We start from the raw sequence: 23,481 nt of genomic DNA, 5'->3' as shown, positions 1-23,481 counted from the left end.
TTCTTATCTTCGGCCTCCTTCTTCTTCTTGTCCTCGTCCTCCTTCTTCTTCTTGTCCTCGGCCTCCTTCTTCTTCTTATCTTCGTCCTCCTTCTTCTTCTTGTCCTCGGCCTCCTTCTTCTTCTTATCTTCGGCCTCCTTCTTTCTCCTCTCCTCTGCCTCTTTCTTTCTTTGCTCCTTTGCTTTCGCCGCTTCCTTATTCTTTTCCTCCTCTTCCTTTTTTAACGTGTCTCTAATCTCAGCAACCTCTTTTTGAAGCGCCGGAGTCATAAGCTCTTGTTGAGAATGCTTGGCAATGCCGGGGATGTTCTCTTTTTTGTCTTCAGGGGTTTTGGTATCAATAACTTTGAAGCCCATCTTACTGCAAAAAGCGTCACATCCCCATACCTTGTCCCCAGTGCCGCAGGGATCATAAGCTTGATTTTTGGACTTGTCCTGTATCCAGGCAATGACCCGGGCGTTTTGGCCTTGTAGTTTCGCTCCGTGGTTCTTGAGCAGATAAGTATAGCTGGCCATTACTTCTCCACAGGAGGCGTCGTTCTTATGCTGATCGTTTTCCCTTGGGGGTTCCTTCGCCGTTCCGAGAGCAGTTTTAATCTCCTGGGGCACATGGGCTCGAACTTCTCCGGTACCGGCTTTTTTCCCCTTCTTGGGTTTCGCATTGTATTCGTAGATAAAGGAATAGTCGCCCTTCATAGACGAAGCCAGGTAGACTTCATCACCGACAAGGAGGGCGGACATAACGGATGGCTGTAACTTGGCATTGGTCTTCTTGTAGTTTTCATCCGCATGCATCTGATCGCTAGCGTGATGCACAAGTGCAACCATTTGACTGTCCGTGATTACTTCCTTCGCTTCTTTGTCCTTGTTCAGTTTGATAACTGAGCTCCAAACCCATTGACGATCACCATCCTTTTCATTTCCCCCTTTCTTGTGCTCCCCCAGCCTGACCGACATGTCTTGCTTGATACCGAGATCCGGGGCACTCAGCTCGGCAAGTGCCAAAGCGAACAGCACAAATAGAAGCGTCAGCACCTTGTGCGTTATCATGCTGGCGGTGTGTCGTCGACTCAACGACTAATAAAAAAAAAAATAGATGTATATATAAAGAGTGTATAAAATAGGTATTTCCAAAGAGTGACAGGTTGTAGTGAATGAAAGAATGACAGTTGGATGGTTCTCTCTCCATAGGCAGAGATGGCGGTATTTAACTTGTTCATTTCTACGGATGTGTGTTCTGTAGTTGACTGTACTGCGTGGGCTCGATACGTAAACCATCTCAGATGAATCCAAAACCGCCCCCAGATATCACGTTCTTGGCCTCAAGAAGATGTGGAATGCGTAGATATTTCTCCACTAAATGATCTCGCCATAATTCTATCGGACCTATCAGCGAGATGCAAACATTCTATTCACCTGCCCGCCCCTGTTCACAGCCATGCCGATCCAATTGTCATGGCGTTGAAGAGCACCATTCTAGGTACCAAGATGTTGATCGCTGAGCCTCTGTCAACCGCCAAGCTCGTCTCCCAAGTAGGGCCTTCCTTCGTCTCTACATAGAGAAATTTCTCGCCCCCAACGGAAGCAAGTGAACTTCCGGATGTGGAGTTGTACGAGTTGTTAGTGGGCTTGGTATGTCCCTGATGCCTTTAGCACGGTATGCCAACGATATTGACAGACAATCTTTACTATTCAAGGTCCCAGTACGCTTTGAACAAGTACTATTCTATCTAAGCGAACGTCTGTATAACTGAACATCTTTTTCTTCTTCAAGCTAGGGGATCAGTATTGAATAAGATTAAAATATGTCGCTTGCATCTATAGCTAAAAGTATAATCGGGAAATAGCTTTGAATCTATGCACAAGCAGTACCTCAAGAGGCAGTATTTGGCCTTCATATAGGCCTTCTACCATAGTGATGAGAGCGCATTGTTATCATTTATGCTTAATTGATTACTTATGGTTCAGGTTAGAGCATCTGTGATATTCCCCTAACTTTATCTACTACGCGCTGGGAGTGTTTTGTTCTGCATAACTAGATCCACCGATCTAGATGAGAATACACAGTAAGTTTTATTTTTGACAGGGGGTAATCTGCTAATACTATGTCCAGGAAGTGTTGAAGGTCGGTACTGCCGACTCGGTGTAGTCGGTAGTACTCTTGGCTTGTCGGTAGTTGCCGATGCTTCGGCACGAACCGAGGGAAACCGGGACGATTGATAGTGATCGGCATCGCTGAACTTCACACTAAGGGACTGTTTGGCATATGGCCATTAAATTACGTGAATAGCACTTTGCTACCAATTTATTCCGCTGCTAAATACTAACCATCCTGCACTGGTTCCCTTCTCTGCTTCGCAGGATTCCTTGGCAGTGGACAATATGCAAAGATTTACATAAATCGGCGGCCTCCTTTACCTATTGTGCGTGTCCCTGCATTAGTCCACCCAGTTATCGTGCCGCCTCTTGAAATTGCTGCAGGTAATATTCTAAACCCCTGAATTGACATCTTACATACAGCACGTTAGTCTGCCGCTGAATCAGATGACTGGGCGGATACCCCACTGGCCTAGCTATCGTCGGTAATTACTAGGTACATAGTATCAGGGGACGGATGGCCTGTCTGCATGGTTAGATCTCGATGCGCGATGAGACAGCTCTGCTTCCCTTGTTTGCTGATATCTGTAGTACGTACCATGTGTCGCTTGGCTCGAGGTACATTTTATCACACGCAGCCTCCTTTCTGAACCCCGTGTTATCGAGTCTTGTCATGTACGAGTTGAAGAGAGATAAGGAGTACTCACTATCATCCAGCCTGTCACGCTGTTTCGCCTGATGTACCACCAGCGCCATAAGCGGCCGCGAAACAGCTGCTTTATCTCTTCTAAAATCTCTATCCTAGTCTCAAAGCGTAGAATAATTAGCTAGATAGCTAAAACCGGATGGCATTTGAAAAAGGAAGCAGAGGGGTGTGAATTCAATATCTTCAAAACGATCCGCAGGCAACGTGCCGACTTAACGACCTTGGAGAGTACGCATTGAACACTAACTCATGCTACTCATGCCTGTAGTAGTTTCTACTGCATGGCTAAGTTCTTTGGGGACGGTATTGTCATCGGTGAGGGGATGTAGGCAACCCATTGACTATTGGAACTAACTACTTGGGGGTTTTTCTAACGAGTGTATGGCCAATTCTAGCCCGGCGAAAGAGGAGTTCCCCTAAGTCTTTTATGTCAGAGTTGCTGATACTGTTCAAAAACAACTACTAGGCCATATTGGGTTTCCTTGGATACTTATGTGTCGAGCGAATGAGATGAGTCTTTCAAGCCCCAAGTCACTTGCATTAAATGGATAATGATCAACCCTTCCAATTGGTTACACTTGTCGTGGAATAAGTCTTGCAAGAAATGTGAGATCTAGCATGAGAAATATATCTTCAGCGTGCATTGCACCGTTTTGTGAATAAGCAGTATCGCGTTATCGTAGCTTCTTTACTACTCACTATACAGTTATGGAATGCAGGCGCTTTTGTAGTCACTGTTAGCATTATGCTCACTATATGTTCTGTATTTCTATAAGCTGGTGGTACATAGAGTGGAGGCATAGAAGCTACGACTATATAGGTATATGTAATGGTGGTGTTTCCATAACCACGGAAAGCGTTCGCGTGTTAAGCTCGAGCGTCAACCTACCTAGAAATAAACTGTTAAGTTTTCGGTGTTTGAAACAGATGAGTTCTGTATCTACTGGGTAGATAGTAATAATAATACTCTTGTAATAAGAAATGTGCTAGCTTTTACTTTAAGCAATCTATTAATAATCTTTATGCTAAGTTACGATTAATACATTTATGGGAAAATATAGCCCAGTTGAATTCTGTCTTCATTCAGGAGGTAATACATAATATAGCCTGGATGACAGATTCTACTATAGTTCAAAAGTATTATATAGATCCCTATAATAGATAGTTGTCTAGGCTTAGATAGCTTGTATAGTTCGAATAAAAGCTTTATTCTAAGCATCGGATAGTGTACCAAAGGATAATATAAAATCTGATTCCCATCCCTCTATCTAGTCTCGTAACACAGCTAAACTCACAATATAATTGCTTAGAGCTTGAGAAGAGTGGCCCTCATGGAGACTCAAAGTATGCTATCGCCCGCGTCATCCTACATCCGGAAAAGCCTTTTTATGTCTTTTCAAGTTGTCAAACTTCTGTATAGTGCATGTGTCAACCTCAGGATTGTTAAATCACATCCCGATACCGCTCACCTAGGAGTGCACAAGAGCTGGTTCATTTTGTGGCGGAAAGGCTGGGTATACACTTTGTGCTAGAGTCGATACTCGCGCTAGTCACACGCACAATGTCGAAGAAATGGACAGAAGCATAAACGACCCAGAGTGAGGAAATCATTCACCAAAGATATGAAGCCCGCTGGGAATCAAACATGATATCAGTGTAGACTCTAGTATATAATTAATCCAGTTAGCCCAGTATATAACTGTATATTAGCTATAGGATATCTCGATTCTCTTAGGGTCTGGAGAAAGGCGAACGCACTTGCAAACTACCTATAGTTAAGCTAGTTACTCGGCTACCAAATAAACGTTTGAAAAGGGGATATACATACATGTAGCATGTGTGAGACAGCGACAAGCAACCCCGGTAACGGAAGACCGTAGCAGATCCTGTCCAGCAGTGGGAGAGCCGAGCAGGTGATATGGCCTTGCGACTAATAGGGAGTCAGCTCTTGTGCCATGTGAAGGTAATGACTAAAGTCCGTCTGCAGGCGCGTCCCAAGACGTTAGTCATTGGTCGATTCTGTGGTAAACATACCGTGGTTGAGATACGTTAAGGAACATCGGTCTACTTCAACAAAATCGATCCAGCCGCGTACTTTGTGGGCGAGCGTTGTCTAGGTAAGTTCCCTGTTACATATCAAATCGATAGTGCAACTTGCCTCTCCCTTGTCCTAATCTAAAAAATTATGCATGTCAGCCTATCACAAGTTTCTCATACCTCCCTGATCAGTTTTAAAGATAACGCGCATTCCTCTGACGGTCCTCCCTCTTTGAAGGAACAATAAACATCCTTTCGCTGTCTGTAGCAACATTGCAAGCGATGTCTATAACTACAACACAGAGACTCCTCACCAGCCGCCAGAGGATGATCAGCTTCGCAGCCAACTGGTTCAAGCACTTTCCCGTGTCCTGATGGCAGTTGAACTTTGGATACCGTACACTGCCTCTCCTTCGTGGTAGGTGCCTTTTTAGACCGCCTTTAGTCTTTTATCTGACATGAACAATAGGATAGCCTTGCAGCTGGCTATGACAAAGATCGCCATCGATCTGAACCTCTTAGAGGCTCTAGTCTCGCACGGACGGTCGATGAGCGTGCAGGAACTAGCCCAGGCAACGGAGGCCTAGGATGTGCTGTTTGGCCGTATCCTTAGTTATCTTGCTGCCTTTGTCCTTATTGCTGCAACGAGCGTCGACCACTTCGAGGCGACACCCATCGCGCAGGCGCTCACTGTGCCCGGGCTTGCATCGGGGACCAAACACCAGTTCAGCGCACCTCAATTCAATTCCTGCAATGCACAACTAACCTACGTCTAGCTTTGACATCCAGCTCCCCACGTGAGCGGCTCTATCGGCTTTTCTTGCAGTCTTTGACTGATCCATGACTCATGTGAGGTTCTGTTCAGAGTTCAGCGCGTGGATGGTGGCGCAGCGCAACGGCGAGCCGACCTGGCTGGATGTATTCCAGTGGAGCGGCTTGTCGTGAAAACGGCCCCCCGCCTTAGCGCCGCCACTATTAGTGGATGTTGGAGGCACCGTGGGGCACTAGTGTGTGGCACTCGTGGAACGAGTACCCCCAGCTGGTTGGGCGGGTCGTGGTCGAGGACCTCGCTCCAGTAATCGCCAGGCTCTGCCGCGCCCCCATGTCGAGCGCCTTGCCCATGACTTCTGGACGCCGCAACCGGTCAGCCGTCTTCACTGAAATGTACTACACGACTACCCCGGCGAGTAGTGTGTATCGCGGTGATGGCGTGCTTGGCGGTTCAGGAACGTGTGGAAACATCTCTTTAGCTCCGCGGATCAGTATCTGGCCGAGGTTCTACCATACGTGAGACCGTGAGGGCACAACGTGATGGTGATCAGACCGCCGGCCAGTCCTGCCGCCTAACACTAGTTAGATACTAGTAAATAGCACTAATGCATGCCCGCTGCGGCTGAGTATTGTTACAGGAGCTGAGGCCCCGAAAATCCTCCCGCGACAGATGGAAAGCTTAGCTTTTTATACAGATATGTACTCGCGAAAGTGCCTCAAAGATGTAAAAGTGGAACTCCGTTAGATAATCTTAGAGTGGCTTGTTTTATTGACACGAATCTAAATTTATATGAAGGAGCCTCGCATCTCATAACAGCCACCTTCAACCTCACACCATACTCAGTACGTTGCATTTTGTGACTTGCGTAATCTACTGTACAGGCAATCTATCTTAGTGCTTCTTTAGTGGTTGTTCTCCCCCCCCCCGGAAGGCGGCGCTAGGGGCAGTTAGGGCTGACAGGTTCCCAACTCCGCACTTCGACCCTCCCAACCGACTTAGTCGATCTGTCCCATGGTGATATTACCAGAGATCGCCCAATCGTTCCCTGTCCATCACTCACCCCTCACCTCGCTTCTATATCGCAATACACTAGTGCTGACCGCAGTGCCTCAGCAACCCCGGCAAAAGCTGAATCCCAGTGTTACATCCAAGAATTTGTGTAAATTATCGGACCACCAATGGCATCGGTCAATCGTATCTTGGAAACCATCCCCAGCTGCGACAGCGGACGAGAAGGGAAAGGAGGGATTGAAACGTTGTACAGACCGACCAAGGACAATGGCGCATTATAAAATGTGTTTAAAAAACAGCCATCGCCTCCACTAATTCTTCGGTTCAGACAGTTGACCCTGAGTAATTCCTTCATTTTCATACATAATGGCCGAGACTGTTGCCGACCTGACAGCCGCTGTCAACGCAGCCCTGTCCAAGCTCTCTCCCACCGATGATATTCCTGACCCAGCTCGTCTCCAGCTCCTCGAGGCATTGGACAAATTGCGTGGGGTCGTCGAGCCCCCTATCCAGTCCCTTCTGAACATTTGCTGGGCGGTAAGACAAGTCCTGCAGTGGCCTGGAAAGAAGTCTTGATCGAGGGAATCATTCGCTGACCCAACCCCCCGCGGGTTTGTCGCAGGCCCATCCCCTGGTTGCTATCCGAACTGCGATTGGGATGGGGGTGTTTGATGCATTTGCCGCTGCCGGCGGTGCTGATTTGACTGTCAATGAGTTGAACGAAAAGACCAAGGGCGACAAGGACCTGCTGGGTAAGAGGCCTTTCGCCTTCTAAATAGCTGGTAACAATCTGGAACTCGTATGACTGATCAATCGGCCTTTTCCGGCTTTACAGTCCGGATCATGCGGCTCCTAAGTGCCAATCGTCTGTTCACTGAAACCGGGGTGGACAAATACCAGCCTCAGCCCTTAGCGCTGGGCTTCGCGACTGGCGCCCCGCCCAGTGAGGTGATCAAAAACTTGTAGGGAATCCCTAGTCCTCCTTTGCCTTTGAGAGGGGATTTACTTTCCAGCAGGAGAAAGAGATAGCGGGTGTGGCTAACTGTTTTGATTACTTTTTCACTAGTCATATGATTTTGCGGGCCACAGCGTACACGCACGAATTCTTGGAAGCCAGAGGGTACCAGAGCCCAGATGACGCGTACGACACCCCCTTCCAGCGGGCGTACGGCACCAAGCTACACCATTTTGAGTGGCTGGCGCAGCACCCAGAGGAGCAGCATGCCTTCAACACGGTGATGGAGACTGGCAATCGGGCGGTGGAGGGCGAGCAGTGGTACGACTTCTACCCCTGGGAGGAGCGGCTGGCCAGTGAGGCAGACCGCGTGCTCCTGGTTGACATCGGCGGGGGCAAGGGTCACGACCTCGTGCGCTTCAAGGAGAAGAAGAACCCCGCTGGCCGCCTGATTTTGCAGGACCTCTCCGAGGTCATCCAGGATATCCAGGCCCCGCTCACCCAGGGCATCGAGGCCCAGGGCTACAGCATGTTCGATCCGCAGCCCGTCCGTGGCGCCAAGGCCTACTACATGCGCACCGTGCTGCACGACTGGCCCGACAAGCAGGCCCTGCAAGCCCTGCAGCGCATCCGAGAGGCGATGGCCGACGATTCGGTGCTGTTGATCAACGAGAATAGCGTGCCCGAGACCGGCGTTCCTCGGTTCAATGCCAGCGTCGACCTCATCATGATGACCACGTTCTCGTCTCTAGAGCGTACGGAAAAGCAATGGTTGAGTCTTTTGGAGCGTGCCCAATTCAAGGTCATCAAGGTATGGCGAGCGGATAACCAGGGGGTGGGATCTAATGCTTTGTTTGAGGCTATTCCTGTTTAGATAGGTAGTTCTACCGTTCAAGAAACTACGCGTACTCCTTTAGTGCTTTTTTCGGTCGTTACCACTTTAAAAGAAGAACTCGGATAAATCAGGTAACCCAATCACTTTTCAATAATTCGCTCATCTCTTGATCTCAACGCTCAGCTTGAATTCCTATTCTCTTCTTGTGTCCACACTGGTTCCTCAGCTGCTTTACCAAAAGGTTATCCATCGCAGGCTAGTATGTAGCTATTGATTCCCTGACCTTGATATACGCTCTCATTTTCCCGGTTTATTGTTCGCGTTTGGGCGCCGCTACCCGTTGCGCTCTTGGCTACGAATCTCTCCTCCTTATTCTAGAACAAAAGCAGAGATGCTGTGCCACTGGGCTCCGGAATGGGCTTGGGGAACTGATTCTCAGAGGGTACACTTCCAGTTACCATGATAAGTGGGACTAGTAAAGTTCACAGTGATGATCCTGGAGAATTATGTTGTGCGGAGTGCTAATTCCACAATTCCGTCATCTCCAAAATCTCTGGCTTTTGCAGTACAACAGTGCGACGAAACTTGCTCCTGTTGACTACATGTTGGCTGCACACAGAACACGGTGGAATAATCTCTTCAGTGTAATAACGGGCCAACAGCTTCCAGTGTTATCCCCCGCAACTTTGCCAGTCTATGTATGATCTTCAGGCCTAGGTGGAGTAGGCTTGTTTTTCCAGATATCTAGATGGCACAGAAAGATATTTGAGACTACGAGCAGCCAACTATATACACATAGAAAGTCCCATCAAGCATCCTGCTTGATGCACTGGAACTTCCATGACTCCACAGCAGCAGGATTGTCCCCAAATTGACACGTTTCTGAAGGCGTAAATTCCTGCTATTTCCCTAAATATCCTACCTAAGTATTTCAACCTTACAGGGAGCTGAAGCAAGAGACCCACCAGCACTCTGAGTATGGCCCCCTTACTCCATACTATGGAGGAGTGAAAGCACCAAGTCAATACCTCCAAGAAATTGGGAAAGATCTACAGATCCACTTTCTCTTTGCCGCTGCAGAACCTCCAGACTGTTTTCTGTCCGGGAGATCAACTAAAGTCTCTCCACAGATCGTCGACTCAGAGCATCCCAGTGGATCACGAGTGGATCTGTCGATCTTTCCCGATCTCTCTTTGACTACTAACATAATACTTCTAATAGGGGTAAGTATGACCCACACTACCGCACTCTATAGCATATGTATGGGTCTGCAGTTCAGCTGAGCGCAGATCCACAAGATTCCCGAGAACAAGGAGTTCCTAGCTTTGCTTTCTCGGTGGTACATAAATAAAGCTCATATTCCACCAACCTCTGATTCTCAACATCTTTCAACCCCCTTCACTCATTTGAACAATTAACCAATACCAATATGGTCAACTTCAAGCTACTTTATATCCACCCAGACATGACTACATAGTAAAGTTCTTACTAATTAAACATTTAACTCAGTCTAGCTCCCCACCTTTCTCCTCATTGCCAGCTCGGCTCTCACTTATGCGGATGACGTCTACCAACTTATAACCTTTGGAGATACAAACTGCGATATCAGAACCTCCGACAGTAACACTACCGCTTTTGCTCCTTGCGTTAATATCCCTACAGCACCGGCCCAAGCACTCTGGGGTCAGTACACGCCAGGCACGCTTGGGTGTTCTAGCATTGCTGGAATATCAGTCTTCATGTATACTCAGCCGAACTGTGAAGGCAAATGCCATTACCCAACAAGGTCCTGACGGATGTCTGCCTGTTGAGGCAGGTGGAGCTCCCTCGATCAATGTGACATCATAGAGAGCGGAGTGTATTACTCTTTGAGGCCAGTTGTTGGCAAAGGGATGATTAGAATCTTTTTTATGATGTTGACAAGTCTCTATGGACATCCATTGTCTAGTGCCAGCAATAGAGAATTTAACGTACCCCCATGCTATGGAATCAATGTACATTAGACTTTTAATCACTCCTTGGGATCCACTATGAAACTCTTATTTTATGGACCTGAACCGTTTCTAGTAAGTAGTTAGTGGAGACTACATGAATGCCATGACACTGTCGAAGCTCAGAGGGGGTAAGGATAGGCTTCCGCTGTGTTTGATGCTGATAGCCAGAGTGAAGGAAACGAAGATGATGACAATGGAGAAGCTACTGGTGACTCATAAGACTCCGATAGAAGTGCGTAAGGTGGATGCTCGTGCAGATTTATCCATCGGATATATATGCATGGCCGCCGGGGCTATAAGATCATCATGCACTAACCGATACGAGTGGGGCTGACTACTGGATCTAGCTGGGGAACTATCAGTTGTATTTACGGGAATCCACCTGAAGATCAATGCTCCGGCGCAGTATAAATGTGATATGTATTTCCTCTGTTTTCTCCACTTTGCATATAATCGGTCCGGGTCTGGATATTTATGTTTTAATCAACGCCCGTAGACCCTAGCCCGGTAGGTAGTCCAGGACATGTTTCCTAGGAACAAAAGAATGCCCCCAATCTTCACTCAATGTTGTCGCGCATCCACAGTGTCTTCATCACACTTCTACAAGGCAGGGAACTATGTCAATGCCAGACTAAAAACAGATATCCTGCTAGCTTGTAATGCACCGCACGCCAACACGTGAGAATGGAAGCCAGGGACCGCAAGAAAATTGACTGGCATCCGAATAGCTATACACAAACTACGAAAGGAGCAGAGACTGGCCACGGCCTCTGTGAACAGCCAAGCCGGGATACACGCAGTCAGCAATCCCTATGGCCTCTTATATCAGTCCGTACCGGACTTCTATAGGCTCGAAAGATGCCATCGTACTCCTCTGAGTTTTCCTTCGTATGTGATCAGCCGACTAACCACCCCTCATCTGCAGAATGCCATTGCGATGGCTGAAGCGTATCTGGCCGTTTGAGCCCTGGTGCCACTGAATGGCGCGTGACTGGAACCTTGAGGTTGAAGTGACAAATTACGACACGACTGAATTTCCCTAGTGTGAACTTGTTCAATCTGGGGAGATAGATTGGGTAGTGAATTCGAAGGTGAGGGTTTCTCTAGTGTGCACTTTCGGTTCCATAGGACCAGAGGCCATCTTCCACTACAGCCTACGTAACCCCTAGATCAATCAAAAGATCGCCAACAGCTTTTGGTAATACTATGATTTGAACAAATTAATAATGCTCATAACTCAAATATCTCTCGTATTTTTTTCCCGCGCGATTCTCGTTTACACGGTAGTGTGGTAGGCGAGCGGTGTGACGTTCTCAGATGTTGCTTGTTAGATATCGTTGCAGATCGGCTCCACCAAGGGCCTCTCTACGGAGGACTTGCGTTCAAACGGAGACATAGGACCAATCTTTATGTGTTCATGCTTTCATTTACATATGCGGCTTCTTGTCATCCAGACCTTTCTTGAGTGTCTCCTGCCGAACTGCATCCCCACGAGCCTATAGCACATAGCCACGAACAGCGACATATGATGTATCATATCAGTGCCCACTAACGTGCATGTCAAGACTCCCTTGTTTAAGTTATAGCCTAAGGCATACCTCGTGACCGCTTGAATCTGTATATGAAACTTCCATGATTTGTCAAGATATGCAGACTGCTGAGCCGATGCAGCTATCGGTCCACGTCATTAAGTCTATGCCCTTCAGGCTCATAGCCCAGGTTTGCGACGAAGAATAGAAGCCTTCTGGCACTTTTATTTTATGATTTTCACTTATAAACCACAAGACCGCCATACCACTCTTTATCATCTCTCTGCTTATTTTTTCTTTCTGTGCGAAGAACTATCTGAATTAGGAATCACTCGCCCTTTCATCACTTCAAAACCTCCACCATGGCCGGGTCCCAGACTATCGAAACTGATGTTCTTAGTGAGTGTCTTTAAATATCTCAGTCGAATACAAGACCCTGACATTGACCGTTGCTAAGTCGTGGGCTCTGGCCCTATTGGAGCGACATACGCCAGAAAGCTTGTCGAAAGTGGCCTGGAGGTCAAAATGGTGGAAGCGGGAGCTCAGTAAGAGAGGACTCGTTAAACCAAAACTACAAGTGAGCAATCTGCTTATAGTTCCCCAAGGAATGGTACCAAACCAGGAGACCACAGGAAGAACACAAGGGCATCCCAAAAGGACACAGACTCGTCTGGCATTCAGGGAGGCTTTCCTCTGACTTCAGTGCCAACGAACAGCCCTTTTGGCAATGATTCGGCCCCATTTTCTTTCCCATCGTAAGTAGTAGGCAGGGTAGCTTTAGCTGCGTTAAGAATGCCAATTACTGACGAATAACAGGAAAACTCAAATGATCAATGGACCAGATGCAGGCCCCAAGGTCTCGGAGAATGCGGCGTCGCGTAATGTTGGCGGGTCGTCGACTCGGTCAGTCAAGATAATCACACCTTTTGTACAGAGGGGCTCTCACGTACAACCCCCTGTACTCTCTGCGAGTCCTTGCTGACCAAATGGTGGTGTTCATAGTTGGGCCTGCGCCACTGCTCGACCAAATATAGAAGCGCGGTCAGATATGTATACCCCAGATGAGTGGAATGAACTCCTCAAAGAGGCCGAAGGATATATCGGGACCAGTTTGCCTGGTCCTAGTTACGTTCTCAAGGATTCTATTCGGCAGCATTTATTACTCGACCATCTATCAGGTGTACTACCAGATCGCGACCCCCAAGCACTCCCTATCGCTGCTAAAATTGACCCCAAGGACTCGAAACTGCTTTTATGGTCTTCAGCTTACACGGTGCTGGAGCGGATACTTGAAGATAAAGAGCTCAATAAAAGGTTCGAGCTGCTCCCCGAGCACCTGTGCACGAAATTAGAAATCGATAGCGCAGACAAGCGCATCCAATATGCCACTGTGAAGGACCTTGTGAACAACAAGACCATTCATGTGAAGGCTAAGGCTTTTGTCATCTGTGGTGGCTCTGTTCAAACGCCGCAGTTGCTCTACGCCTCCGGCTTCAGGCCGGAACAAGCGCCTGGTAAACAGCTACTTCCCGCATTGGTAAGATATCTGAACGAGCAATCTATATCTTCAATGTTAATATTGCCAAGGGTCATTTCTTGACAGCAAACCCAAGGACTTTCTGTCAGGTCGTCCTAAGGAAGGACCTGATCAACAAAGTGGAGCAGAATGAAGCCTGGAAGGAAAAGGTCAAAGCACACAAAGAGAACACGGGAGACCCTTTACCAATTCCATTCCATGATTTCGATCCACAGATTACTCTAAAAGTCGACAAAACCAAGAGTTGGCATGTCCAGATCCACGGAGACGATATCTCGTCCAGCTCAGCTCCAACAGGCGTTGACAAACGTGTAACTGTTGACCTTCGCTGCTTCGGTCCGATGGAGCCTCAGAAAGACAATCGTGTTACATTCCAGGAAGATTTGACAGATATGTACGGTATGCCATACCCTATCTTTCACCAATTGGAGACTTCGGAGAACGACAGAAGTATTTCACATCAGATGATGGAGGACATGATAGAAGTGGCGGGCAAGCTTGGAGCATATCTACCAAGTGCTGAACCACGATTCCTTCCGCCTGAGCCGGCTCTCTACGCCTGCGGAACTACTCGAGCAGGGAAATCCACCGAGAGCACTAAAACGGGAGAAGTACCTGAGGATTCGTGCTGTGACGAGTCCTGCAAAGTCTGGGGATTGGACAACCTTTACCTTGGGGGTCCAAATGTCATCCCTGGAGCGACCCCTGCCAATCCGATATTGACCGCCATGTGCTTTGCAATCAAAAGCGCAAATGCTATCATCGAAAGTCTTAGACATTCTTGACCTATGGAGTCGGTTAGACTTCAATACCGACAGCCCTTGGTGCGGTACGGTCGGCTGCAGGTTGTCGGAGGAAGTCGGGCTATGCATATACATCTCTCCAGTATATCATGAATCATCCATCTGAAAGCATTGTGGGTAAAATCCCTATTTGTGTATGTAATAGCGCCTTCATTATCGGCGGTCATTCCGCTTTCTATTTACATGCGAAATAAGACCATGAAGTATGAAGGTTTGCACAGGATAGAATACTCAGGATCGATGTGATTGTAGAGAAATACAATGGAACAAATGATCCGAATTACCTCCTGATGAATTCTGCAAGTGCGGGTCCACCAATGCTCCTAGAGAAATTGAGAGGCTGAAGCAGAAATGAGCATTCAAGAATAAGCCACTGTATTCATATTCCCCAGAGCCTATCAAAAAGCCTATATCGCAGTACGCAGGGTCCTCCACGACCGCCTTGAATGTGGCTTAGAAAGCTAAAATATATGAGAAGCGGAATAAAGACCGTTGCCCACATTAATAAAAATGCCTTAGTATGAATAGTAAATCTCCTGCCACGGCAGATTAAAAACTAGGCGTTGGCGGTTACTATAGCAAGCCGGATCAGCAACAGCGAGGAGAATCCGTCATCTAAACCACCTCGCCTGTTTAGATACCTATCTTTGTTGCCAAGTGACAAGTTATATCGTCACGGGATGAAGGATGACAAGCCGTCGACAGGTGAGTCCACCAAACTCGAGCTTGCCCATCCGTACAGCCTAACCGCAGGCTCCTGCAGTAAGCCGCCAATGCCTACTCTGACTGGTCAGATCGTGTGGAGATGTAAGCCCTAAGTCACCTAGCTAAAGTCTACTTCTAGCTATCTCGCAAGATATATACAACTGATCGCTTCTCCTCTCTTCCCCCATCCTCTCTACCTATTTTCCTCTCAACATCACGCACACAATATCTAGTCATGGAACAGCTACCCTCCGCCGGGAACACCACCAACGGAAATATAGGAAATTGTGTAAGCTCCATTCAACGTATACCAATACTGCAACCTAACCAAAGCAGTGTCTAGCCCTAGCCTCTGTCCTGGGCAGCAAAGTCTCCTTCCCAAACACGCAGCCCTACAACGACTCCATCAGCACCTATTTCTCCCAACAAAACTGCAACCTGCACCCACTTTGCATTGTGTCCCCAACAACAGCAGAGGATGTCGCCACCGCCATCAACACAATAACCTCCACCCTCGAAACCACCAACTTCGCCATCCGCTCCGGCGGCCACGCTCCCTTCACCGGCGCGTCTAACATCGCAAACGGAATCACCCTCGACCTCCGCGGCCTGGACAGCATAACCGTGAGCTCCGACCGCACGACCGCCTCCATCGGTGTCGGCGCAACCTGGGGCGAAGTCTACTCCCACCTCGACCCATTAGGCCTCTCCGTCGCAGGCGGACGCGCAGCACAGGTGGGGGTGGGTGGCCTCACGACCGGCGGTGGGATCTCGTATTTCTCCCCGCGATACGGCTGGACCTGCGACACCGTGACTAACTTCGAAGTTGTCCTCGCCAACGGCACGATCGTCAATGCCAACGAGCACGAGAACCCGGACCTGCTGATTGCGCTGCGTGGCGGATCGAGTAATTTCGGGGTTGTCACGCGCATAGACCTGAAGGCGTTCGAACAGGGCCCGATCTGGGGAGGAAGCGTTTACAATTCTATCGATACCTATCAGCAGAATCTCGAGGCGTTTGCGGATGTGAACGCAGCGGAGGGGTACGATGAGTTTGCGTCGCTGATCACCAGCTTCGGGTATTCGGCACAGGGCAAGGCTATAGTGAATAGTATTGTGTATACGAAGGCGGAGGAGAATCCGGCGGTTTTTCGTCGGTTCATGGAAATCCCCAAGCTGTTTGGTACGGTCAGGATTGCGGGTATGCATGAGATTGTGACGGAGCAGGGGTCGTTCTCGAAGGTTGGGAAGCGGTGAGTATGGGGATGCTTCTTGCGTGGCAGGTTTGCGCTGACGATGTTTCAAGGCAGATGACTGTGGTTACCACTCATGGTTCGACTCTGCCCATGTTGGAGGCGGTTTATCAGCGTTGGGATGCTAGTCTTGCCGATGTTGATGCTATTCCTGGTATGGTGTGGGCGATTTCTCTGGAGCCTTTGCCGCAGGCTATCTATGCCCGCAATGCGTCTAAGAATGCACTGGGTCTGGATGATGTGTCTGGTCCGCTGGTGGTGACGCTGCTCAGCGCAACTTGGGACAATGAGTCGGACGATGAGAAAGTGGAGAAAGCTGCTCGTGAGCTTTTCGATAACATCGATAATGACGCGCGCAAGTTGGGTCTCTACGAGCCTTTCGTATACCTCAACTATGCGGCACAATGGCAGGATCCAATCTCCAGCTATAAGAGCAAGAACGTTGAGCTTCTAAAACGCGTGAGTGAGGAAGTCGATCCGAGAAGGATGTTTCAGACGATTGTACCTGGAGGATTCAAACTACCGAAGCATTGAGATATCAGTTAGAGCCTAAGTATGAAATAGGAGCTTGTATGTAGATCAATCTGCATCCATAACAACTGGAATATATGTGCTCTTCTCTCCATGTGATTGAATCCAGCGGGCGACCTGTTCCTTCAGCAACAGCGAGCTGAGATCTTCAAGCATATCAATACACTCCTACCAGTTTCGCCCACAGTAAACCACCATCAGAAGGACTATTGCCCTATTCCTGTTCTGAAATGGATTTAAATTCCTCAGTATGGTATCTGGCTAACGTCTCTACTTAACAGACCTCTGCCAAACTGAGTATTGAGCACGGTACCTCATAGGTAAAATTAGGCTACCCAGCCAGAAATTCACTAAGCGCGGATCTGTCCCGCAGGTGACAGAACAATGTGGAATAAACCATGGTGAGTTCCACAATATGTGATAAAGAGTGCGAGCTGAATGGCTAGTTGACTCCGCCAGCACCCATCCATTCATTCATACGTCATGTGATAAGGGAGACCAGTTAGTGATAAGGGGAATATAAATATTACAGTCTAGGCGTCTTGCAACTTTCTTCCATCGACATATAAGCACACTATCCAAACGTGATCTGGTATTTCTCTTCACACGAGCAATTTGTTCTACTTACCACAGCTCCTCAATCAACTCCAACTGAAGTAATCAAGTGACTCTAATGGCGGTCCCACTCTACATCCCACCTTGCATTCACAATCCCACCAGCAAACATCACCTTCCACCGCATGATCAGCCACTGAGAATCCAAATTGAAGGACCCCTGGTCGCCATCCAGAGGATTCTGCCGGATATCCCGTGGCACCTAAGTCTTCTCAACCGAACATTCCCACAACCAGCAGGCCCAGAGCTAGCCCGGTTGACGTACCAACAGATATACGAACGGGATACATGTCTCGAAGTTGCGGGCGATCTGATGATGAGGGATGAGTATTTGGGATGGGTGCCAGAGAAGTACCCGGATCGGCAAGGTCTGGCTGAATCTTACGCAGTAATCTCTTATCAAGATCTCCATAGCTAACAAATCACTTCCATTAACCTGGGTAAGCGTGATTGACTACTATGGGGTCACGTTTGATCATCTTGTCCCCCTTGATGAGCCCAACCCCGAGGTGCTACAGATTAACATCATTGAGATTGAGGATGATAACGGTGCAGATGCAAGTACGGGCCTTTTGTTCGCTGTCGGCCTGGTTGAGTATATTCGGAAGAAGGTCCTGGCCGTGCCGCGATGTTGCCAGGTGAGAAAGGGGACAACGGATCGCTGGCGGGTGAATGCTTGGTGGAACAGAGGGTTCACGGGGGAGAGCATTTGAAGACAATGGAAGAGTTGGAGAAGCGTTGACTAGAAATTAAATCGAGGCTGCAGTATACTATAGGAACTGAACAGATTCTCTTGCGGTTTAACCATGCGTGCAAAGTTTTTGAGCAGATGATCCTGCCATCACCTTCACATCATCCACACGAGCTTTCGTAGCTAGGCCCCTGCGAGATACCTCTTCCTACATACTGACCACCCATTCCTAGACCAACAGCCAAACCCCAGAACTCCGAATCAAGCACACCGCACCCTGACCCCAAATATTCGCACCGTAGGCGGCCGTGCCATCTCCAGATCCGTATCCAACACCGACACCTACCCCGCCGCATTATTGGAGCACGTCTCGTCCGGTGCCGCGATCTTCGACTGGCTTGACGACTTGGCATAGATGTTGTGGGTTTCACGTTAGGCTGTGACGTGAGAACTTGTATTGAACTAAATGCGCAGCGTCACGTAGATGTTGTGGTTCTATTGGGCGAGTGTGTATGTGTGTGAGTACCGAGCCGATTCTTTGTAGAGCAGCTGGCTACTAGGGTTGTGGGGGATCTTTTTTGTTTTGATTTACTCGCTTTGCAGGCTTTTGACGTTGGATTTGCTCGTCCAGTGTTGTTTTATTTGGGCTTGGTCTTGTGTCAAAGGTGAGGGGGATTAGAAGTGAACGAGTTTGTCAGTCTGGGCCAAAACTGGGATTGTTGCACAGGATTTATTTTGGAGCCTAGGATGTGTCACATTGGTGAGACGTGCCACGGGGTAAGCCTTACCCTAATAATCAATTAAGGGTTTCTAAGGGCGTGGTGCAGGAAAGCATAATTCTTGGTTAACTATCTAGCCTATCTCCTTTCTATCCCAGTGTAGACTGGCTCTAAGCCCACATTTCACCAGCGTTGGGCCGATTCTTTTGGAAACCCTTGCTACATGTTGCATCACATGTGCAACTTCTCGTGGATGAATCACACATGGCTCTTCCCAGTCAACTATAGTTTGCGTGGTTACAAATCTCATTCGATTCTTCTTTCCTTCAGTAGTAGCACGATTGGCAACATGAACAAAATAGACACCGTGCCAAGTACTATACCTGTCAGCTCTTGCTATCTCCGGTTATGTCTAAGCTTAGACTGAACTTACATGGTACAAACTGAAACCCATACAGATAGCTCGACCGGACGACACTTTGGACTCCATCCGGTAAGCTCTCGAAGAATCTCAGATCATTGAGTATCTGACCAATAAGCTGGAAAGGGCATTTAGCTCTACCTCTCAGTCTCCCTTCATCAAACGTACGTGTCTCTCTTTAAACCCCTCCAGACGTTCTGTAAGGCTATTGGCAAAGCGCCGTTGAACAACAGCGACCGAAGCCGCCGGACCGATAATGAACCCCAACTGTTGAGGGAGGTAATAGATCCCGATCGAAGTCGCCAGCCGCTCCTTAGGCGCAGTCAACGACATCCCGATGAATTGCGTGGAGAAGAGTATGCCATTTGAAACGCCCGACGGGAAGAGATAGACTAGTTCCCAGGTGTAGCAGCCATCGCGGTAGCGGATGTAAATTAGAATAGATAGCAAGGCAGCTGATCCCACTGCTATTACACTCATTGTCTTATATCGCTTGGCCCTTCCACTTAATCAGCATCGTGCACCAGATATCTTGGTCTATAGACTCACCGTTTGATGATGGCGCCTGCGATCAAGCCGCCGACTGAGACACCCACTGCGGTGACGACGTAGGTGAAGGATGCGAGGATATCAGTCGCTTTTTCGACTCGGATAAAGTATGGCACCATGTTACTGCTAAGCTGTGTTCGAGTGACATGTCAGCAGTGAAATAAGGTTGTCTGCACATCGAACCTACCGCCGAGCGGCCTGTTAGTAACATCAATTGTCCCACGAAGTACCCTCCCAAAGAACCTTTCACTAAGGTCAATGGTATCAAAGGATTTCTGGCCCAGTATGCTTCCGTCAAGAGGAAGACTGCGACGGCGACTGCAAACGCAGACGCTAATAAGGGCAGCATTGGCTGATCATCTGTCGTGTTCGAGGTTTGGATCAAAAGAAGTAGCATGACAATCGCCGTGGCAATGCTGATAATGCCGCCATAATCGATGTGAGATGCTGGGAATGGAGGAATATCCCGGTAGTGGTTTGTGTTACTTTGGTTCAACGACGAGGGAAGACCGTGGTATGCCACCATCATACAAACAATCATGAGAGGGAGTTGGCCTAGAAAGGACCTGGACCTAGTCAGCATTATAACATTACACTTGAGCGGCTTCACAAGGACTAACAATCTCCATCCCAGTGTCGTGATCAGAAAGCCCCCAACCGGGGCGCCCAGGCTGCGACCAGCAATATTAACCACGCTGGCATATCCTCGGAACAGTGCCACCTCGTTGGGGGGCATCAGATCTAGCAGGTGTTAGTTGTGATTCTGTGGGTCGGAGATGAAGATACCGGTTATGATAATGGAAACTAGGGCAACCATGCCACCTCCACTAATACCAGCCAGTACTCTGGCCAGAATGAGCTGGATCAAGGAGCCACTGGCGCCACTGCATTGTATTTTAAGTCAGCGCGGTAAATGTCTGATAGAATCTAGATAACTTGCCATGCCATACATCCCAACGCAAACAGAAAATACGCCCAGAGGAGGACATTCTTCCGTCCGTACGTGTCACTGAGTGTACCATACTAGCAGAGCTGCGTAAGTATCATAGAGTGGATAGTTTACGAATGACTTACCACCGGTAATGAGACGCAATAGCCAAAATTATACGCAACCAGGAGCCACGACCCTTCCGATAGACGGTTGAATTGCGAAGCAATGGAGCTCCATGTTGAGATGACAAGTGACTCATCGGCGGACGCAAGGAACACGCCTAAAATGGTCAGAATACGATGTTATCGTCTCATTTGCAGCACACTCACCAATAAAAGAACCATAGATGACGAATTTATTGGCGCGTTCAGACTTTCGTCTTAGTTCAAGGTCGGACTCAGGACTTCCTGGAATCGTAGTTGATTGCAAAAAAGGCGATTCTTCGTCGGCTGTCATTTTGCTCGATTTTCTGAGGGTCAATGAACATCCGATTAACACTCGAGTATTTATAGACGCAGATTGGGAGCACTATTGACATAAGTAGAGAGTGCCATTGTCTCATTCATCGAGTAAAATCGATACCTCTGAGTCATTGTCATTTGCATTAAATCAACAATGCAGGGAGAGACAAAGATAGTCCATGGATCAGCGGAATAAAGTGATGAGCGCGACTTGGCTGCAGACGGCGTTATTAGGGCTTATTGCCCCAGCCACCAATTAGAACCCTGTGTTGGCTACTCTCTTTCTACTATGAGATAGGGGTATAGAGAGCACAACACAAACAGGGTTCATACCTCCAGAACTTGATATCAGTGATTTTCTCTCCTTTTCCTTCTTATTATAAGTTACAGATCGATCTCTTTTCTATATGTAGTCGCGTACTTTAGTCTTTGAGCTTAAGACAGATAAAATAGTCTGTTTTATGGCAAAGCATGGAGATAGGAGAAATGCCTGATGTTATACGTCCAACTCTTATTTTCTTGGCTTTATAGCAGATAAAATCAGAGTAGCTGGCTAGGAAACTTACGATGACGTGCAAATATATGCTTTAGCGAAGTGACTCAAGCTTTACAACAACCTCTTACGAACGAGAGCAGCGAAGGTCCATAATAATAAAAGTTGAAGAAAGTACAGAAGAAAACTATTGAATCCGCTTAATACAAATAATGCAAGTATGTACTTTCATGCTTAGTTTGCCCCTTCATTAGGGCGGAATACAACCTTCTCACCAGAGACACCCTCCTTATTCTTCGCAAGAGCCTGTTCCACGGCATTCAGTCCCCCTTGAACCAGATGCACTCGGTTGGGGACAAAAAGCTTCTTAGCGATATAGCCATCTTCACCACCGAGATGTTTCGCCAAAGGTTCACTAAGATAACGCAACGCTGGGTTGCTACCCAATCCCAAGACCTGCTTAACTGCAACCTTTGGCTCCTTGGACTGGCCAAGGGCAATAGCATCAGAGTCGGCACCCTGCACCGTCACGATCTTATCGGCGCCTTCTGTAGCTGGACAATCTCAACACCCAATGCCTGCGTCGCTTTCACCGAGATAGCATCGAACACGAATTCCAAAGGCAATCCGCCGATGGCCGCCTTGAAATCCTCGGGCCTCGAATGGACCCGGTCCAGCACCACATGTGCGCCTAACTTCTTGAGGCACTCGTGGTTTTGCGGGCTGGCGTTGGTCACGATCCTTTCAAAGCCCGACAGCCTGGCGAGTTGAATGGCATATTGGCCCACGGACGAGGCGCCTCCGATGATGACTATGGCTTTTCCCTTTCCGACCTGTGGGCCATTCGCGTCCCACGGTGGGGTCAACCCGTGGCCCGACTGGTCGTAGAATGCCGTGACAACCGCCACGGTCGCGAGACTGATGCCCGCCGCTTGGTCGTCGCTGATGCTGCTGGGCGTTTTGGAGACCAGGCTGGCCGGCATCTTGCAGTATTGTTGGAAGGTCGACGAGTCATATCTGCCAATGATCCCCTGGAAGAATACCCGATCGCCAACGGCGAAATTGGAAACATCGGCTCCGACGGCAACAATCTCTCCCGCGGCATCGGATCCTAACACGGCTGGGTACTCTTTGATAAAGACATTGTAGTCACGGATCTTCCAGTCGACCGGGTTGATGGCTGTGGCGGTGATTTTGATCGCTACTTCGCCCGATTCCAGTGGTTGCAATGAGCGGTTGGAAATGACATGTTGGGCGTGTGGCTCGTTGACCGTAGCCGCGAGGAAAGTGTCGGGGACGGGCATCTTGTACGGTGTTATCAGGACAATATGCCGTGCTAGCGATGCTAATAAGAGATATAACAGTCAACCGTCAGAAACACGAATGTAGCGATTAATATATCACCGAGAAGGAAAATGTCACGTCGTTGAAAACATCGTCATTGTCGCTGGCGCTGATGAATCGCTGACTAATATCACTAGTATCACTAATCCAATAAAATCCCTAATTTTCTATCACTAATCGTGTTCACTCATCTTTATTACGTCTTCCATTTGCGCGTGGGTTTAACCTTTTTCCCGCCATCTTCATCACATCCAGATGCATCTGGATACATCTATGGACCACGGTTCAGGGATCGTTCCCAGGGCCAATGGTAGCTAACGTAAAATATCCCTGACAATACTACTGGACTATCATGGTTAGGCTCCGTTCACTTTACAGACGTATTCGCGATATATGAATTGTTATCGAAGCCACTGTTTAATAGTTTGAGGTATTGTGGGACGCAAGGGATGTATGGTTTTAACATGGATAAAAGCAGTGTTTTGGGAAGTTT

At 48.2% G+C, this 23,481-nt stretch overlaps 8 protein-coding genes across 8 annotated transcripts; 5 read left to right on the top strand and 3 right to left on the bottom strand.

The window, feature by feature from the left end:
- ANOM_005227 (uncharacterized protein) lies at nt 1-1,049 on the bottom strand (the record flags this gene model as incomplete). The annotated part of the gene is made up of 1 exon (XM_015550484.1): nt 1-1,049. A coding segment is annotated over one exon (1,049 nt), but the record flags the coding sequence as incomplete, so codon positions are not given.
- Nucleotides 1,050-5,213: 4,164 nt separating this feature from the next.
- Nucleotides 5,214-5,426, top strand: ANOM_005226 (uncharacterized protein; the record flags this gene model as incomplete). Its single annotated transcript, XM_015550483.1, has 2 exons — nt 5,214-5,257; nt 5,309-5,426. 2 exons carry the CDS (start codon nt 5,214-5,216, stop codon nt 5,424-5,426), a joined length of 162 nt encoding a protein of 53 aa, XP_015407248.1.
- Nucleotides 5,427-6,988: 1,562 nt separating this feature from the next.
- On the top strand, nt 6,989-8,451 carry ANOM_005225 (O-methyltransferase; the record flags this gene model as incomplete). Its single annotated transcript, XM_015550482.1, has 4 exons — nt 6,989-7,159; nt 7,245-7,374; nt 7,458-7,584; nt 7,689-8,451. The coding sequence occupies 4 exons, from the start codon at nt 6,989-6,991 to the stop codon at nt 8,449-8,451; spliced, it is 1,191 nt and encodes a 396-aa protein (XP_015407247.1).
- Nucleotides 8,452-12,297: 3,846 nt separating this feature from the next.
- Nucleotides 12,298-14,257, top strand: ANOM_005224 (uncharacterized protein; the record flags this gene model as incomplete). Its single annotated transcript, XM_015550481.1, has 6 exons — nt 12,298-12,334; nt 12,393-12,480; nt 12,568-12,690; nt 12,752-12,838; nt 12,938-13,472; nt 13,523-14,257. 6 exons carry the CDS (start codon nt 12,298-12,300, stop codon nt 14,255-14,257), a joined length of 1,605 nt encoding a protein of 534 aa, XP_015407246.1.
- Nucleotides 14,258-15,215: 958 nt separating this feature from the next.
- ANOM_005223 (FAD-binding oxidoreductase) lies at nt 15,216-16,767 on the top strand (the record flags this gene model as incomplete). Its single annotated transcript, XM_015550480.1, has 3 exons — nt 15,216-15,269; nt 15,317-16,233; nt 16,287-16,767. The coding sequence occupies 3 exons, from the start codon at nt 15,216-15,218 to the stop codon at nt 16,765-16,767; spliced, it is 1,452 nt and encodes a 483-aa protein (XP_015407252.1).
- A 670-nt stretch (nt 16,768-17,437) lies between these two features.
- Nucleotides 17,438-18,485, top strand: ANOM_005222 (uncharacterized protein; the record flags this gene model as incomplete). The annotated part of the gene is made up of 3 exons (XM_015550479.1): nt 17,438-17,730; nt 17,825-18,017; nt 18,312-18,485. The coding sequence occupies 3 exons, from the start codon at nt 17,438-17,440 to the stop codon at nt 18,483-18,485; spliced, it is 660 nt and encodes a 219-aa protein (XP_015407251.1).
- A 610-nt stretch (nt 18,486-19,095) lies between these two features.
- ANOM_005221 (uncharacterized protein) lies at nt 19,096-21,146 on the bottom strand (the record flags this gene model as incomplete). Its single annotated transcript, XM_015550478.1, has 10 exons — nt 19,096-19,166; nt 19,223-19,328; nt 19,379-19,709; nt 19,760-19,890; nt 19,947-20,325; nt 20,380-20,500; nt 20,546-20,643; nt 20,718-20,782; nt 20,834-20,970; nt 21,020-21,146. The coding sequence occupies 10 exons, from the start codon at nt 21,144-21,146 to the stop codon at nt 19,096-19,098; spliced, it is 1,566 nt and encodes a 521-aa protein (XP_015407250.1).
- Nucleotides 21,147-21,878: 732 nt separating this feature from the next.
- ANOM_005220 (zinc-binding alcohol dehydrogenase family protein) lies at nt 21,879-22,948 on the bottom strand (the record flags this gene model as incomplete). Its single annotated transcript, XM_015550477.1, has 2 exons — nt 21,879-22,130; nt 22,205-22,948. The coding sequence occupies 2 exons, from the start codon at nt 22,946-22,948 to the stop codon at nt 21,879-21,881; spliced, it is 996 nt and encodes a 331-aa protein (XP_015407249.1).
- Between the last annotated feature and the right edge of the window lie 533 nt (nt 22,949-23,481).

The sequence above is a fragment of the Aspergillus nomiae genome (assembly GCF_001204775.2).
Source record: "Aspergillus nomiae NRRL 13137 chromosome Unknown contig00120, whole genome shotgun sequence".
NCBI classification, from domain to species: domain Eukaryota; kingdom Fungi; phylum Ascomycota; class Eurotiomycetes; order Eurotiales; family Aspergillaceae; genus Aspergillus; species Aspergillus nomiae.
Note: the sequence above shows the minus strand (reverse complement) of the source record. Positions and strands in the feature narration are given on the sequence as shown.